The sequence below is a fragment of the Falco biarmicus genome, chromosome 2 (genome assembly GCF_023638135.1).
Source record: "Falco biarmicus isolate bFalBia1 chromosome 2, bFalBia1.pri, whole genome shotgun sequence".
Lineage (NCBI taxonomy): Eukaryota > Metazoa > Chordata > Aves > Falconiformes > Falconidae > Falco > Falco biarmicus.
In genome coordinates, this window is record NC_079289.1 from 77544823 (window position 1) to 77557609 (window position 12787).

Sequence of the window (12787 nt, forward strand, 5' to 3'; positions counted from 1 at the left end):
GGTTTTTGGTGATGTCTTTCATTTTTGCTTTGTTTTCATGTTTTGAATGTTTCTTTAAATGAAGTTTCTTTATTGGCTAAATTGTAAGAATGAAATATCTCAAATTCAACAATCCTATATTTATTAAAATCCTATTTTTAAAACTAAAGCTTTGTTGCATTCCACAGTAATCCCAACAAATTAAAATCATCAAACCCAGGAAGAACAGAAATCTTGGAGAGCGTTGTGACTATTTTCTCTAATTCTCTTGGGAGTGGTGGGAATGAAGGAGGGAGAGTGAGCGAGCAAGAACACAAGGCTGATCACATGAGCTTGGTGTGCCTTCCACATTGGTTGTCACAGTGGCTGCCTCATCGCTCCAGGAAGATCTTCTCTCTTTCTCTCTGATCTGCCAATGTAACAGGTTCAGAGTGACGTGCAACCAAAAAAATGAGATGTGCATTGCTTGACAGTTATAAATGTTGTCACATGAGGAAATGTTTTTTATATCAAAATCAACTTTGTAATAATAAACCATAGCTGTTCAGCATCACTTACTGGGGCATTAGCACCTAAGGTTAAATTACTTGTTTAATTAATCTGACTACTATTGTAAGCTGAGAGCATACCACAATGGGATATGGCTATTTGCTCAGGCTGAAACTCTGGATTGTCGTCCTCAGCCAAAAAAGCAGGCCAGCCTCCCTCCAGGTGTGCAGTACAGACTAATGCTGCTCCGAGTTGCACGTGGGAGTGAGGAGAAACACGTGGCTGCTCAGTATAAGCAGCCCATGTGTGTGTGCTGGGATTGATGGGTGCCTATGCTGCTGCTTGGACTCCAGCTCAGACTCACCAGCGTGGTGTTAGTTTGCTCCTCTTCAGTCACACAAGGGAGTGGCAAACTGAACCCCCTTTGGCTACATGGATAAACTAGAGCTCACCTGCTTTGTAGTGTCGGGGAGGTGAAAATCAGGCAGAGCACACATCAGGGAGTCTGAACTTGTGTTTGGTTTTACTTGAAATGCTGTGATTGAGACCACCGAGACCATTGCAATTCCTGGTGATTTGTTTTTACTGGAACCCCTTGAAGACTTTTTTGTAGTGGCCTCAGGAAACCCAGAAACTATGCCATAATGGGAGATTTTAGTGCTGGTAGCAGCTTTCTAGCGTAAAACCCGTATATTCATACATCTTCCCTAGTTTTTTCATGTAGTTTATGCAGCTGGTGGCCTTAGCTGCTGTCCATAGCCTTGTGCTTTTTAACCTATCAAATGTTGATTTTGAATTTCTGGTTTACTTAACAGTTTTGCTTGCTCATTTTTCAATCTTTTAGGTCACTTTTGACTTTACAGTAACTGTTCTATTCAATTTTGGGAAAACTTTCTTCTGAAGGTAAATAATCTATCTGCTTAAATTCATTAGAAACTGATGTAAACATCTGTAACTTTAGAGAGGCCTTACTATTATCAAGGAGTGTAACGTAACATGTTTAGCTTTCATTACAAGTCAGTAAACAGAACAGGAGGAAACAATATTATACAGCTGGAATTAAATAAGCAGCAAGGGGAGAAGTGAAAAGATCTAGAAATATGAGCAAGAACAGTTTGCCAAAAATATTTCCTGTGGTTTTGAACTGCAGGCTAGTTAAGTATGCTTCATATCTGGAGATCAAACATGAGTGAACAAGGTAATCAACATGAAAGAATCAGTTCATTTCAGCAAAAGTTCCAGGAGTAAGACACTGCCCTGATTCAAATCAGTGTGCACCCGGGATTTCATCACAGGTGCTCAGCAGTCTTCGTCCTCGGATGACCAAAAGCAAGTCTAAAATTAGAAATGACAGCTATATTTTTCCTTTTCCAAATCAGCTGTTTCATCGCTGACCCTTTATTTACACTGCTCCAAGAGCAAGTGGGCAAACTGAGCATGCTCAGGTTAATACCCGTTGTCTTGAAAAGTGCACAGAAATGTAAAAGGCACTTCATTGTCCTGAAGCACTTCTCAGGAGGGCTCAGAAATTATGCCTCCACTTTGAAAGCAGGTGAAGAATGTTCAGTGAGCTAATTCTGCCTAGGGAATCCTTTGACCTGCATAACGCTCCTGTGCCCTTTGCAAAGAATTACCCCTTTAGTTTTGCAAAATGGAGATCTTTGTGATGGAGACTGTGTGGGCACAGAGGACACAAGCCCTGCTCAGTGCAGCTCAGCCTCTACTTTCTTGTTCCTCCAGTAACACACTGTCATTCCTTGGTGTCTGAGCTGGGTCTGGAGACACAAGAACTCCACAGTATCACCTTTGCTGATGCCTTGCTTCTGTGCTAAAGCTGCTGGAAAATGCAGTTGCTTGAAGTTATGCTGGAGGCAGTGGTGTTTGGTGAGTGTCTGGCACCGCAGGGTTTTAGGGACAGTCTGCCTGTGGTGGCCAGTGAGGTCTGGGCTGGTCAAGGAGGAGGGTGGCTGCAGGGCCAATGTTACAGCACAGCTTTGTCATCCTGACATTGCTTTGGCTGTGGAAATCCCAAGCCCTGCAAGGGATGTTGCGTGTAGGCTCATGAGTAAAAAGGACTGGTGAGCAAAGACAAAAGTTTGGACATCTCTCTCTGCTTTCCACTGTGCTAGAAAAGGAGCAGTACTGACAGTGGAGGTCTGCAAGAGTGTGCAAAGAACTGCAGACTGCCCTTTCTCTGTGCCCAGAAAGACTTGATATGGTTTGCAAGGACATGATAAGCAAAATGAAGCTCTTCTGCAGGTCTGATTTTTCAGAACAGAATTATGTAATAATATCTAATTAGCTATATGAAAGTGTTTTTTAATGCAGAGGGGCTCAAACCTGTTTTTAAGGGATCTTGCCTTTTAACATACAAATACCTGTTTGAATCTGAGTATCATATCTGAATGTTTAGAGGTGAGGGAGCAGCGGCAGTTGTGGAGGGCTGAACCAATTAATTAGTGAGAAAGGTATTAAAGATGGACAACAGGTTATTAGCAAACACTTGGTAACATGTTTGTATAGTACAGCACTATTCAGAGAATAAAGCTGTTAAACAAAATGTGTAAAACCTTTTCCCTGCCTTCGCTGAAAGTGTTATAGATGCTTTCACCAAAATTTTGGTTGTAATACTCATAATCAGCGTATCTCTTTTCTCATGAACTTTGCTTCCTGACTTCTTGCCTTTTTGTATATTGTTTTGACTATTGTAAAACTGTAATTGTGTCATTTAAACCTACAGCCTTCTTCACCAAATAGACTCATCTTTTCCACCTGTAAAGAAAGCTTCCTGAAAGTAACATTACGATGAAATAGAAGTGCCTTTCTCTGCTGGCATTCAGAACTCCAGCTCACGACTGCAGTCACTCATGTTAACATCCCTAATTTTCTGTGTTAGAATTAATAACCATGAAATGTCTTGTTAGGATTGACAGAATGAGAATGTGAGCAAGGAATGTAAGTGAAAGGGATTGCTGGCAAGCACTAGGGAAATGGGGATATATGAGAAGGTGAACCTGGATGTCTAAGTCTAATACCTAGCATCAAGAGATGTTAAAACTCTTAAAACAGAAAGAAAGGAAAACTAAAGCCATTGTATCCTGACCATTCCTGGAATGATGATGATCCAGCTTACAGCAGAAGCCATTTATTCTCAATCCTGTTTAAATTGCATTTCAGTCAATATACGTTGGTCGCATCCTGGAGCACAACAACCAAACTTACTTTCACCAGTTGCCTTACAGAAACACTTGAGTGTGAGAAATCCTGGTTCTTTTCTTTCTTTCATCTACATCCCCTTAAGAAGCAATTTGAAAGCATAAACATCTCTTCTTTGAAGAGCAGTAAAAAATTCTAGTGAAAAACTGTAACCCAAGCAATGCTTATTTGGAGAGAGAACAAAGTCTGCTGAGATGTTTTGAAAGGTTGGAACTGCTAACATACATATCAAAGGGAGGTATTTGTTAGGATTGGGCAAGGATAAGGGGTAAATATGGAAATTCATCCAGGAGAAATAAAAAAGACAATAAATCAGGCAGTCAAAAGGGGTGTAGTGAAGAGTGGGAGAGGCTTTATAAAATGTTTGTCTAGTCGATAGCATAATTTACTATATAAATAACCTTCTCTGTGAATGTTTTATTGCTTTCCACACACATTTTCCACAGCTGGCAAGTGTGTTTGTTTACGTATCTATAAACCATTCAGCAAATACTGCTCTCAAGCTGTCCATGTGTCAGAATTGGAAATGCATACTATTATGAGTTTATCTGTAAAATTATCCACACTAACCTAAAGTTATCTGTCTAGCTTTGTTGCTTATTTTTTTGACAGTTATAAACATGTAGATCATTTTCTCTTCCTTGATACGGTTTCAGTTTTCATATTTTTATTTTTAGGCAGAAGGAATTGCCAGTGTCATCTAGTGCACCCTACAGGCCTGATACAACTTCACCAAGATTGAGGGTATTGCTGGCTTAAGTGGGATGAAATACCTCATATTCCTCTCCCATGTTAGAAAATGCTGTTGTCTGTAAATTAATGCATGTTTAGGTGAGTGATTTGAACCAGTCTGCGTATGATTCAGGAGCCACATTACCAACAAGGCTATGGGCTGTTCAGGGTACTTCTCTTCTTCTTTCTCCTTTTTTTTGTAAATCCTTCTCTTTGAGTTTCTCAGTTTCTTTCTTTCTTGTTCAGTTTCTTCAGCTATCATAACATACGTCACTTTCCCACTTCATACTCCCCAACTTAAAATACTTTCCTTTTCTTGGTCTCAGTTTATTTCCTATATCAGAATTATACAATTGGAAGTCTTGTTTAATTTTTTAAAATTACTAGTTTGCTGCTGCTGATAAGATCTTCCTTAAAAATAGATTTCACCAGGTGAAAAAGGCTTTAAAATTTCAATCCTATTTTTAGGAAGAGGCTACTAAATTATCATTAAAAACTCTTAATAGTATATTTTTTTTTTAAATTAAACTTCTTTAAATCCAGGCTTTTGTGCCTGCTGTTTAGGGGAGACAGAATTTAGGATCTTTGAGCCCAAGTTTTTTTTTGGTCCAAGGAAAAAAAAATAATTTCTCAAATTCCATTACTATAAATGTGCATACTCTATCAAATCTCTTAATTGGTCTCTAACAAATCTCTTAAGTGGTATCCAGAAAATAACATGAAAACAGTGGTGGCACTTTAATATAAACCAACTATTTTGAATGGCAAATATCAAATACTGCTGAAATGAGATCAGCATGTTAGTCATGTTCTTTCCAGTTAGTTCATTTGCATTTAATGTTACAGCTCTCCCATGAGGAACGGAGGGATGCCAAAATCCTGCTGTTTAGTACTGCGTTAGTGTGGGACCAGACCCTTTGCTGGTATGGGGCTATTCTGTCAATGCCACTAAAAGCAGCATAAATGCCTCAGAAAAGGCTTCCCTATTAAAGGTGACTGTTACTTTAGTTTTTGCAGAGTTATAAATGATCCTTGCATTGCATTGGCACTTCTACCTGCTGTTAGCATGGTGAAAAATGCAATGGGGGCTGCAAAATGGGGGCTGGAAATAACAGATACGTCCTTCAGATATGGTGAGGCTTGGTTGGACTTTCGCCCCCTTTTCCTGAAGGTTTGTTGGTGCTTCATGGCAGCCTGACATATTTCACACCATGATCGGGTTTTTTGGACACCTGAGAGATGTGCATCAGTATCAGGAAAACCACAGGAATAAATATTTGCAGAAGTGTTATCCTTTGAACCGAAAGGGATACTTTTGAATGTCATTGTACATAAATAAAGAAAGATGCATGTTGGAAGGAAGGATCCATAAACATTTTTAAAAACAGCCTCATTTTGAGTTTTTGCTGATGCTGTATGAAGAAGTCAGATTGACTTCATGTCCTGTTTAAAGTGCCTTATTGAAGATTCTGCCCTCAAAGTAATCTTCATGGTAGAATGAATGTGAATAGTCAAGGTGTAGTGATACTTCCCAAGTTAATATTTTGATATCTGCCTTGGTAAAGTCATAGCTACTTCTTTTTGCATTTCAGAAAGTTATGGTGATGCTTCCAGGGGGAATTAGGGGGTCCTTGGTTTGATCTTTCTGCTGAATTTCGGTTTGGTTAATTATTTCAAATTCATTTAATAAAATGCATTAGTTTTCATTTCCTGTCCTAGCATGCAATGTAGAGTTCACATGACACTACATAAACAATTATGTTTCATACTACAGGTAGATGTGCTTTTGGAGCCCTTGAGGTTGAAAGTATTATATATGTATAAAATGATATCACCTGCTCAGTAAAACTTTAAACAGTATAGTATCAACCTTTAATAAAAATAATAGCAAATGTTTATACTTCACATTTTCACACTGTGTTACTTCTCATTAAAGGCGTAAGTGTTGTCAGAGTGAGTGGGGAAGCTCTGAAAACAGAGAAAGGATTGTTTTAACTTGTCAGCCTTGGGAGTGGCTTTTCTGATGAATAACATAAACTAACGATCTCAGCCTGGTTTTGACCCATGAGCAATGATACTGAATGACACTTGCTGTAACTGAGGTCACAGTTTCTTAGGTTCAGCTTTAATGTTTTTGTATCCCATGACTTTGACCAGTGTTGGCAGGTATGATGGGTAGCGTATTGCTTGCTCTCCAGGGTTGGAGGCTGCTGCTGTTAGCAACTTTTGCTGCTCTCACTCCACATCGCGTGCAAGAAGGACATGTGAATAAACAATGGCCTAAATTTGCTTTCAGTGTTTGCCAGGATGTAACTGGAAAATATTTGTAGAATAAAAGAGGGAAAATGTCTAATTTTGGTAGAAAGTTGGCCTGGTTGCACCTTTGACAAAAATAACCCTATGTGTGTGGGCAAAGGACAGAATCACTGGCTACTTCTGCACAAACATGTTCTGGAAATTGTGCTGATAATTATGACATTAATCTTCCTGATGCCATAGTTAAGTGGCATTATTGATACCCTCCCCTCATATCTCATGCAGCTAGAGAGCCAACCCAAACAGAACAAAATGGAGCAGCTTAAAATGGTAAATGCGGCTACCTATCCAGTGCCAGGGTAACACCCGAAACTTGGATGGCTTCAGTGGGTTTTCAAATCACTGCATCCAGTTTCTTTGTTAATATGGAGTCTTCTAGCATTTTAACTTAAACTTTGCTAGCCCGAGCAGTTTGAGAGGTAGGCTCGTCCACTGAAGGCTGATAATGGCTGAGTGGAAGATGCGGTCAGTATCCGAGCAGCAAAAGAGAGCCCAGACACCCGTGCTAGTGTGCAGGGGTAAAGATGAGGTAAGAGAGGGAGAATTAACCAAGGAAGAGTGATGAGGCTTGAGACAAGGCTACATTTGATGCACTGCAGAAGTATACTCTCTTTTGATATTACAGGCATTTTCGGAGAGACTAGTTTTTATACTTCTACTACTTGCCAATCATCTTCACGGAAAACTTGGTGTTCAGTAAACCTGAAAATATCCACTGCTCTTTGGGATGTCAAGTTCATTTCGCTGCATTTCAGAGATTTCAAAATGGTTTTAGCTAACAAACAGCATTTTCCTCATCGTATCAGCCGAAGGTGATGCAGATGTTTGAAACCTCTGTTCCTACTGCACCTATCAGAAGCTGTAAACATTTAACTTTGATTTCTCTTTAGTACCACCTACTTCCTGGAAAATCTGGAAGCCTTGCATTTACCACTTCAAATTCTCTGCCAAGTTCCTTTCAACTTTTTTTTTTTCCTCCATTTTTGTCTCACACGTTTATTATATGGTGACAAATGCAGTTTTCTTCTGACACCACATAATAGATGTGTGAAAGGCACACACATGTTCTAGTAAGAGACTGCTCTTTATTTCCTGGCTCCAGTTGCAAAACATGAGTCACGGTTAGAAAGGTTGTACCTCTGTCAGAGATGTTTAATCTACATCCTCAAACTTTCCTAGCTTTTGCTACAGTAGTGGGGAAAAAAGGCAAATCTGGTTCTATTTCTATACTCAGTGCTTCCCTCTCCCTAAGCACATCTTTTCTTCATTTTCTAATCACCATTTCCTTGTATTGATTCTGTTTACTGACTTCAGAGAGTCAGATGCTTTCATTAAGAGGGAAAAAATACCTCCACCTCCTAAAACAAGCGTACCAGCACTCTGATTGCAAGAAATACAGCAGTTTTAGAGAAAGTTTCCTCCTCCTATTCTGACTTTAATGCAAAGAAGAACATTACTAGTTCATTTGCTGTGAATTCCAAGCACTATTTTCTCCACGTCAGGTGATATCTGATGTTCTGATATATAATTGTAGGTAATGACCAAATAGCCTCTCAACAAGAGTCTGGTGACATAACATGCTTTGTTTATATATACCAGCTTTAAGTGTTCTGTACACTTCTGCACTGTGTAGGGGGCCTCAGTGAAATACAAAATCAGACAGATTTTTTGTGAACTAAAGTGGAACAAGCCCCATGTTACAAGTTAAAACAAAACCAAGCAAACAAGCAAGCAAAAAGAGAAACCTGAACATATTATCACTTCCTACTGGATCCAGACAGGCTAGGAATTTCACATGGCAGGCAGTTATTATGCAGTTACCCATGGGTGATAGGAAGCAGCAGGAACTATGGTGCTTCCATGTTAATCATACACAGAGTTTTGTATTGAATTTTGCTTTCTAAATCATTTTATCCCACAAGGTCCTAGTGGTTGAGTTGCTCCTGCAATAGAATGACAAATAACTGGGTGACATGCTGTGAAAAATTTAGAAAATGAGAAATACTATCCCATTTTCCAAACAGAGCACAAACAACACTAAATCCATTAGGCAAGATGGAACAGACAATTAAACTGGGCATGCTTTTAATTTTGAAGCTAACCAGACAACTGATGCTTTTTTCAAATGTAATGACTATTGAAGTGATTCCTTTAAAGTGAAGCAAAACCACTGATTTTCCTTTCTAAAATTAAAGCATTTACCTTATACAAAGTATAAGAAATGTTACCTGTTGCCTCCACCATTCCTTCTAGGATTACAACAATTTCTAGCTCCTCTTTGGGCAACTGGGCTTTGGAAATCTCCCAGAAAGGACTCTGCTGGTTAATTTCATGGCTGATGATCAGTGGTGAAACCAAAAAGAGACGATCATCCCCTGTGTAATAACCTACGTTGATATCTGTCTGGTTGAGTGGTATAAATTCCCCCTCCTTTGTCTGTTTGGATTTGATCAACTTGGCTCGTATTGATGCCTCTACAATGTGTGAATTCCTAAGGTCTCCTACTCGGAACATCAGACACAGCTTTCCATCCCGCATGGAAATAACTGCGTTTGTAGAGAAAACCAAGGTTTCTGCCCTCTTCTTGGGTTGGGATATTTTCACAAACATGCAGCCAACCATGAAAGCGTTGACGATAGAACCTAAAACAGACTGCACTAAAAGCAGAATAATTCCCTCAGGACACTTGTCCGTGATGACCCGGTAACCATACCCAATGGTGGTTTCTGTCTCAATTGAGAATAAAAAGGCTGAGACAAACCCATTGAGGTTGCTGACGCATGGGGTCCACGTGCTGTCCCCTATGTGATCCATATCTCCTCGCATGTAGGCAATTAGCCACCATATCATTCCAAAGAAGAGCCAGGTCACAGTGTAAACCATGACAAAAATCAACAGGTTGAACCTCCACTTGAGATCGACTAAGGTAGTGAAGATGTCAGTCAAGTAACGGTAAGTCTCTCTGACATTCCCATGGTGGACGTTGCATTTCCCATCTTTCCTAACATACCTCTGGATTTTTCTCTTGGCACATTCTTTGTTTATATTTTTTGGCAGATCCTCTCTAGCTTGTTTGGGCAACTTTGGCTGATGAATAGTGACAGGGCTCTCTATGTCCTGCTCCATTGAGTCTTCTTCCAGTACGTTAGCTGCCATGAAAAAAAAAAACAAGAAAAAGGCAGGCATTATTTTTCTTATTATTTCTCTAAGTCAACACACACCTTCTTCCTGTATTATTGGCATGAAATTGATACTAATCAATAAAATTATCATTCTAGTTCTTTGATCACCTCTTATAGAACAACACAAATGTCAAATGATGCCAAGCATGCTCACTTTATTGTTAAAGAGAAATAATATGAAGGAAAACTCTTGTTTCCTATCTATCAGGTCATCCTATCTGTACCCATATTTAAATTCTGCATATCTTTCTTCCCCCTACCCTCCTTTACAGTTTAATAAATGAGATTTCTTATGCACCAATAAAGATCTTCTGGGAGATAGCGGATATAAATGAAGAAATGGGTTCACTTGGGGGTTTTAGTCAACAAGGTGAGCAGAGAAAATGAGCGATTGTTGAACATTTTTTCCCATCAATTGAATTGCTATGGAGAAAGTATTAAGTAAGCATAAGGAGTTTAAAAAAAACCATCAGTTTGTAGAAAGAACCAGTCCTACCCTTGTTGAAGGAAAGGTGGGCTACAGTGTAATGTATACCAAGAGCAATTCAGGCACATTTCCGTAGAAAATCAATGTCTCACTCGTAATGAGACAGGGAATTGTGTCCTTCTCCCAGTAATGTAAAATATACAGTACTTCAGCACATGATTTCATTTTAATTCAATATGCCTGTGGCCTTTAATTCAAGTGTACCCTTTTCTGTAACAGTATGGGCCTAAACAGCATTACTCCATTAGTGTCTTACAAGAATTTAAAACCCAGAAATGAGAGTAACTGCCTCTTTTTTTTATAAAAAAATATTTTAGTTTCTCAGCCTTTTGACATAAATAGCTTCATTATGTTTATAAGCAAGAAAAAAGAGTTTACTGAGGAGGAGGGTGGTTTAATCAAATGTGTATTGCATGAAGCTGCAGACACAGTGAGGTCTGGGGTAAGTGTTGTCTTTTACTGGAAACCCTACTGCACTCTGGGGCTTGTTTCTGCAGGAATTTCAGCTCTTTAACTCCTAATTTTCTCCCTTCTGGCAAACCGTTATCATTCTGCTGCCAGACTGTGAAGGGAAAAGGCTTCTGCTGGCTCTGCCTAGGCATTTGGCTCTGAATATAGTAGCACTGATGTAATGTTGTACCGTTGGTTTATGGAGATGCTCTTCTTTAACAGTCAGGGCGCTGACCTGCATGTTGTCATTGTGCCCTGCAATGGCCATGGTTTCATAGAACAGTAGAACCATAGAATCATTTAGGTTGGAAAAGATCTTTAAGATCGTTGAGTCCAATCATCAGCCCAGGACTGCCAAGTCCATCACTAAACCAGGTCTCTAAACACTGCATCTATATGTTTCTGAAACACCTCCCGGGATGGTGACTCCGCCATCTCCCTGGGCAGCCTGTTCCAATGCTTGACCACCCTTTTAGTGAAGAATTTTTTCCTAATATCCAATCTAAATCTCCCCTGGTGGAACTTGAAGCTATTTCCTCTTGTCCTGTTGCTCGTTACTTGGGGAAAGTGACCAACACACACCTCGCTACAACTCGCTGTCAGGAGATTCCACACTCCAGATCCTCAACATCCCTCTTGAAGTGGGGGGCCCCAAACCAAACACAGTAAGAGGTGCAGCCTCACCAGTGCCAAGTACAGGGGGACATGTTTACACTAACATGCTGTGGCAACCACTGTGCAGACCCAGGTGTGGACTGCCCAGTCGTGCTCAAGCAGAGAGCTGGGAGCAAGCAGCTTGGGTTGGACAGCACTTCATTTCCCTGAGCTCTGGTTGCCTCTGAGTACCTCTTGCCTGGCTGGGAAATGGGGGCATAAACCCATCAAATCTCCTGCTTGATGCAGCTGTCCTGTCTCTGGCATCCCATGGGCTTGGGTGTCTCCACCTGGCACTGCCCTGGATGGTACAGCCAAACCCTTTTGTGTGCAGGAGCTACCAGGGATGCCTGGGCTTTTGTCCAGAGAGAGGGTTGCACAAGGGGCTGCTCTTGGTGGATCAGTATGGCTCGAAGAGCACTTTAGTCTCTCACTCTTAGAAACATGTGCTACATAGCAGATCGTCTGTGGAGTCTCACAGCATCTGTAGCTTTTTCAAGATGCGCAGACTTGTCCCTGTGGAGAAAGATCACAGACCCTTATTAAGTTTTAGGGGTCACTGAAATACCTAAGGGGAAAAAAAAAAAAAGGTTTGTAGGCTGGTGGTCTGTCCTTCTGGTCTTCTGTACTGCCAGCTAAGCCTCTGTTCAGCCCCACAGCCTTTTCTGTGTTAAAAGAAAAGCTCAAAGGCCAACAGTAGGATGGAGACCTGATAGCAACTCTGTGTTTAAGACTGTGAGCTCCATCCTGTGTCACCTTTTCAGTTTGCTGCTGTGTCTAAAGAGCATTATTCAGGCTGATGGTAACAGCAACACTGGAAGTCATGTCACAAGGCAGTCAGTTCTGAAGGAACTTACCCTGGTTAGTGACAGTGTGCCTGTTTGCATTACTGCTAATGCTGTATAATGTATGACAAAATAAACACAATAAAAAGGCATTGCAGGAACCTCGTGAGGCAGACTTAAGCCAAAGCCAGAAAATTTGAAGTTAAGGCTTCACACTTCATGCTTAACTCTCCATTGTGCCTAAGGAAATTTCAGTCCACAGGAGCTATCACATCACTGCAGTAATAGACCCCTCAAATACTTTTGAATAGCCTGTGAAGGCTCTGGCTTTTGAGGCTTTAGTGGTCTGTATGTTAGAGTAGTAATGCTGGTTTAATGTGTATCTTTAAGGCATTCTGAATATTTTGCTTTCCCCTCCCAGTTAGGGCCTGGCATGAACACAGAGACAGGGTGCAGGTGTCCCCTGTTGCCTTTGAGAATATACCTTACTTCTGACC

At 40.4% G+C, this 12787-nt stretch overlaps 1 protein-coding gene across 2 annotated transcripts in view; it reads right to left on the minus strand.

Moving 5' to 3' along the window:
- KCNJ6 (potassium inwardly rectifying channel subfamily J member 6) overlaps positions 1-12787 on the minus strand; it is a 162098-nt gene that overhangs the window by 32926 nt on the left and 116385 nt on the right. For both annotated transcript variants that reach the window (XM_056329865.1, XM_056329864.1), the window contains one exon: positions 8961-9881. In XM_056329865.1, the coding sequence (XP_056185840.1) occupies positions 8961-9858 (898 nt within the window). In that variant the 5' untranslated portion in view covers positions 9859-9881. The remainder of the gene's footprint in view (positions 1-8960; positions 9882-12787) is intronic.